The sequence below is a fragment of the Limulus polyphemus genome, unplaced genomic scaffold (genome assembly GCF_000517525.1).
Source record: "Limulus polyphemus unplaced genomic scaffold, Limulus_polyphemus-2.1.2 Scaffold1615, whole genome shotgun sequence".
Taxonomy (NCBI): domain Eukaryota; kingdom Metazoa; phylum Arthropoda; class Merostomata; order Xiphosura; family Limulidae; genus Limulus; species Limulus polyphemus.
This window is the reverse complement of record NW_013667225.1, coordinates 120,034-126,163: the sequence shown is the minus strand read 5'-3', so window position 1 is coordinate 126,163 and position 6,130 is coordinate 120,034. Positions and strand designations below refer to the sequence as shown.

General features: G+C 30.3%; 1 protein-coding gene across 2 annotated transcripts in view; it reads right to left on the bottom strand.

The window, feature by feature from the left end:
* LOC106464302 (eukaryotic translation initiation factor 4 gamma 3-like) overlaps positions 1 to 6,130 on the bottom strand; it is a 92,861-nt gene that overhangs the window by 31,586 nt on the left and 55,145 nt on the right. For both annotated transcript variants that reach the window (XR_002611715.1, XM_013924429.2), the window contains exons 9-13: positions 5,932 to 6,047; positions 4,870 to 5,272; positions 2,939 to 3,063; positions 2,691 to 2,801; positions 842 to 1,015 (exon numbers count right to left, since the gene is read on the bottom strand). Coding sequence is in view for 1 of the 2 variants with exons in the window: in XM_013924429.2 (XP_013779883.1) it covers positions 842 to 1,015; positions 2,691 to 2,801; positions 2,939 to 3,063; positions 4,870 to 5,272; positions 5,932 to 6,047 (929 nt within the window). In the remaining variant the exon portion in view is untranslated. The remainder of the gene's footprint in view (positions 1 to 841; positions 1,016 to 2,690; positions 2,802 to 2,938; positions 3,064 to 4,869; positions 5,273 to 5,931; positions 6,048 to 6,130) is intronic.

Below are 6,130 nucleotides of genomic sequence, written 5' to 3'. Positions count from 1 at the left end.
CATCATCGATAAGAATGGAGACTATTTCATTTGATAAATGTTTTGTCTTGATATACAAGTTATTCTGTTTTTTTCATCTAAAAAAAGGCGACATTGATTTCTTGACGACCTAATAATATCCAGAGGAATCATTGTAGCAGATTTTTAGCAAATTTTATAGATGTCACATATTCCACATTATTATTAAACAAAGCCTGCTTAATTCATGAATTTAGGGTTAAAAAAGTACATAGCTTACAGAAAAGAAACAAGAGCAAGAAAACTAACAGAGTAATGAATCATACCTATTACTTTATAAATAGGATAGAGGAGAAGACCATACCATACTAATTTGATATATTCAAAACATATTAAATTAAAGTTATCCAGAATGCAGCAGTACCTTGTTAGATTGTGAGGTTTCTACACAATTAAGTATTAAAAACAAGTATCATATTATATAATTATGAACTATGGCATCAACTGTCTTCCATTTGAAAAATTGTGCACACAGGCAAAGCTCAACATTCACTTTTGAAATTATGGGAGAACAGGCAGGAATAACTATGATGCCAAATTTTATTTGCAAGCAGGATATTCTACATTAAATTATTAGGAATTAATCACACTATCATTCATATTTCAAAATGTAAAGCAATTTAACAAATAAAAATGTAGATTTACCAATGTTATTGCCGAGCGGTATAAGTAGCTCAGAGCTTTGACTCTGAATGAAACCAAGAGTACAACACAATTAACCTTTTTAAGGTCCATGAAGTAATTTAAATTGATAGATTAATTTAATCTTTTCCCATCACTGGGGATGGGTACTTTTACTTTTATTATATAAAACATTCAGTACCTGAGTCTTGACATCTTCAGGATCAGCCTCCTTAGAACCTTTATGCGATGGTCTCCATGCATTTTGTGCTTCATGAAGTCTAACATCCTTATTAAGTGATGTGGAGATGCTAATAATTTTTTTTGGTTTTTCACTACTGGGTTGACTAGCCCTCCGACCCATTCCACCAGGAGGCTTAATGAAGAAAACAAAAACTGTTTGCAACTTAGTGTATACTACTGAGGGTAAAAAGTACGTTAAAAAAAAGAAAAATTAACACATCCTATTTACTATATAACCTTAAAACTTGTACACAACTATGAACGTACTATGTATATATTTTTACAAAATTTAGAAATCTTTTATTAAACATTACAAGTATTTTTATACACACACACACACACACACACACACAACAAAAACAGATTTTTTAACTAAGTATTTTTTACTACATATTTTTGTGTAAATTTATAGAGCCATTACTAAGTCAGACTGAAAAATTATTTTCATACTAAGAATAAAAACATTTTTCATCCTAATTTTCACATTTCACTTATGCAACCTCTGAAACCTCTTAAATGATTATTAAAAGCTTTTTTCAATAAAACTTTACACTTTTATTTTCTCTACCCTATCAAAATCAGCAAAGAAGGGTGAAACAAAAAGCAAAAAAAAAATATGAAACCTAAATTACCCTTTTTGTCTTTCTAAAATTGTAACAGACAATTACACACACTATTTATTCTTACAGCCAATACTAATATACTTTTCAAATCTAGGTTCATTTAGTTTTATTGCCTTACAGTCTTAGGGTACTCTATCATAGCCAAACAGAGTTCTCCGAACAAACAATTTAGTTACAAAAAAGACACACACTAGGCGCATACTAGAATATTGTGTATCACTAAAAATGTTTTTTTTATTTACATTTTTTCATTTAAATTTCATTATCTTAATCTAATGAATTTCTAATTTTGACATTTTGTTCATTTATAACAATACATAAAGAATAAGAAATTAATATATTAATGATGTCTGGACTCTAGTCTTCTGCCATTGACATATGAAACACTGGTGATCCAAAATTCTAATATTTTTACTATAAATATGCACTTTAGAACACAAAACATTATCACAAACTAAAAATAGACTGTTCTGGAACAACTCCTATAATTTAACTGACATTAAACTATAAATAGGTTGAAAAATTCTGCTAATTGGTCAAGCTGAACAACACAAAGGCAAACAATGAAACTGAGGATAAACATTTTCTAACCTGGCCCCTAAACAAACTAGCCTCCTGTAAAGAACCATCTGCTCTGTTTATTGGATATAAATAATCCAATGGCAAATGTCAGAGAGAATTACTGACTATTTTTGAATGATGGAATGAGATTGGAGGGACATAATATATGGGTCTGACTTTTTGTTTATATCTCAGTAAAGCAATAAACTTGGAGACAATAAATTTACATTGTGACTTAGCTATATCTATAAATAAGTGTGTAATTGGTGGCACACTCACAAAATCATATATGGGGTAGATATAAAATATCAAATATGCAATTCGGAGAAAATTAGTTACATGATGGAAGTGAAAATTTTGAATTCAAACATTTCCTTTTGAAACTAAGAAATTAAAACTTGCATTAAAATTTGAATATTAAGTATATTTTATGCCAAGTTTATTGACTTACTTTGATAATGAAGTTGTTCAAATTTTGAACTTAACTCAGTAAAAGCTTGTAACATGCACAATTCTAATGTTATCAAACAGAAATCAGAAACAAAATTAGCCCAAAGAATAAAAACAAACATACATTAAAAAGCAGATACTAGATCTGCAACAGATGAAAATAAACATTTTTACCGGACGAGGTGAGCCAGTTCGTGCGAATAGTGGAACAAATGGATCTGGATGATTCCGTGCTTGGAGTGGTGGGGGTCTTAAATTGATATCTGGTAACTTATTTTGAAGCATCTGTGAATACAATAGATGCAGAGTGGTCATTTGCAGAGTCTTAAGCTTTTATATAAAAAGAATTACGACATTTGAACTAGAAACAAAATATTAATGTTTTATTTTAGATAATCAAAACAGTGACGTCAAAAACACACCTTATCTTTGATGATGTCGAGATCAGGCAAACCTTGAGGTTTCTTGCATTGCTGAGACTGCAGCAGAAGTAAGAAGGTACGATCATATTGCTTCTTACCCCCCAGGTTCAATGGGCTCCACTGGTCTGTAAATAAAAAATCTAACCATCACTATACTAGCAACACGTGCATACAGAAATAAACTTTGTATTATCTATTCATCACTTTACCAACAAAAGATGTGTGTTTAAATATATTAGATTGACAGTTATTGTGCAGGATAAAACACTGGTGACATGATTTTTATTAGAAACTTGTATTTCTGTGAATGTACAAACGAAAGCAATGATGAATATGTAATATGTCGACCATCGTACATCTGCCACATCTAGTGCTGAGAAAGCTTTTCGCCCAATACCAGGGCTCATCAAGCCAACTGGTATACAACATAAGTAACAGTTATAAAACAAATGTGAGTTTTCACAATAGACAAAACAACCCGAATTCTTTACAATGAAACAGTATGTAAGAAAAAAAGTTTATGGTTACATTTGAATAGTGTTGACCCAGGTTTAAGAAACAGATTTATACCAACTATTGAAACAAGTATTATTACACCATGCTTACTTTGAACATATGCTGCCTCAAAATATTTACACTTCCCAAAAATAATTAACATACTGTACTTCTGAATATGCTTACTAATTTCCTTACATACACTATGGTACTGGTTAACTTATCTCTGATTCAAAACATACACATGCACACACGTTTTTCTTTAATGGGTACATGACCCGAGATCAATTATAAAACAAAATATGAAAAATTTAAACCATCAACATAGTTATCTTCAATTTATGTCCAACACTTTTAATCACTTAGTGCTATTTGTTTGACCATTCAGACATTTATTATCATTAAATAAGTAGCATCTCGACGATACACTTTCAGGTAATACTATAAATTCCATTCAAACAGCATAAATTTCTTTACTACAAATAGCTAAGAAGTCAAAACATTCCTGAGATTTACTGAAAGCCCCCTCCCCATAAAATACAGCAATGCCCAAATACTTAACACAATTTTTGTGTGTGTGCGTGTTATATACATATTAACGTTATGACTATTAAACCATATATTTATATACTATCAACTTTACATTTTCATGCAAGATGAACACTTAAGTTTGTTTCATTATTAGGCAGTGTCTCTCTGAAACCAGTGGTTCACTTGATATTCAAGTGAAATTTAGGGATTATGGAAGAGCACATCAAGTTAACTTGATCTAGCATGAACAGTGTAGAAAGCAATAGGATATATTGGGTTAAGAGTGAAAATGATAACGCGTGTTCACAAGTCACTTAAATGCTAATGAAATTTCTTTACAGAACACTAAATTTTAAGATCTCTAAAATGTACATTCAAGCAACATTTAGATCTGTTAAGAGAACTGCAAAATTCTGATTAAAGAAAAATGCACACACCATGAGCCTAATGACAACTACAAGCTGAGTCTTGTTTATCGCATGGCTGAATTACCAGTGAATTAATTGCTACTCAGAAAATAAGGCTCAAGATAAATATTAACAGAGAACAACACAAGTAACTAACTGAGCTATTTTAAATATTAATTTATAAAACTTAAAACTGTTTACAAGTCAAGCTAAATACACAAAGAAATATTTATACTATCACTGAATACAATTTGTTAGCTAATGCCTTTTCTATACACAATGAACAAGTTCAACATTACTAAGGAAATACTTTGTTATCCAGTTTTAGCTGTATTAAATGACAACCTCAACCAATTAATAAAAACATTAAAACACCAAGACATAGAAAATATACAACTATGTACAGTGATAATGAGTACAGTCTTTCTAATACTTCAGAGTTCTGATAATTAAGCTAATGTTTTGCTATTTATGGTAAAATTCTTTAATTAAACCAACCTTCTTGGTATGTATACTTCAGTTTAATCTCTTCTTTGGGAAGTTCTAATTCAGATATATCTTTTCCTTCCACTTCATTCTCTCTTTCTTGTGACACTCTTATGTTCTCTTCATTCTTCTCTGCAACTTTTCTTTCTACCTCGGATAGCTCCAATTTGTTATCAGTGGTTGAAATTGAGGAGGCCAGCGAAGAAACAGAAGATGTGGAAGACACTTGGCTAAATGTTGAAACTGCGGGTTCTACTATCGATGTCTTTATAAGTGGTTCTGAATTTAGATCGTTGCATGATGGCTCAACCTTGACATCATTAATAATTTTTGTGGAGCCAGCTGGTACAGGCAATGAGGAAGACACTTGGCTTTTTACTGATGCCACAGATTCTTGAACTGTCGTGATTACTGGCTATATATTGAAAATAACTTACTTTAATGTAAATTTAAAGAACAATTTTTTGACAAATGTTGTGTATGAAACCTTGTCAATGACAGAAAATACATTTATATTAAGTAAAAATCATTTTTAAAAATTAAGTATTAATGAGTTGTTTTTTTAAATGGACTTTTGTAATTAGATCTTAAGTGTATGTTTATGATATTGAAATTGAAAAATCTTCCAAACCAAATTTCATCAAAACAGCACAATGAATGCAAATTAAATCCTTCAACCTTACATTAACTCCAGTACTATCAGAAAGTTTAATGTTGAAGTATTAAGTGTTTATGTGCTTTAAATTGTGTGTTGGGGGGAACTCATTTTCCTCAATAATTCAAAATAACAAATAACATTGTATTTAATAAAACAATGTAAACTTTAATTTCAGCTATTTCTTCTACACTTTTACATTACCTAATGATAAAAACATTTTCATTAGTATTACTGCACAAAGGGAAAGTTACCTTTTCTAATACCTTACAACTTAGTAGCATTTAATGAGTACTTATTTGTAAAAATATAATAGGTATTGTTATCATTAGCCAGACAATATTTATGTAAATCATTTTATAATGCTACAAATAAAGTATCTAGAAATGAAAGTCAATTATAAATGCTTTCAAACCAACCTTAGCATCAACCTGCTTGTCTACATAGGCATCCATTTCTCCACCTTCTTTATTATCTCCTTTCCTATTCAGTTCTCTCACTTTTTTCTTGCCTCGAGCTTTCTTGGATTCCTTTGCTAAAAGAGAACCAGGGGTTCAACTTTAAAAATAAAACATTTAACTGTGATTACTGTTATTAAACAAAAGTTATGAAAGATTA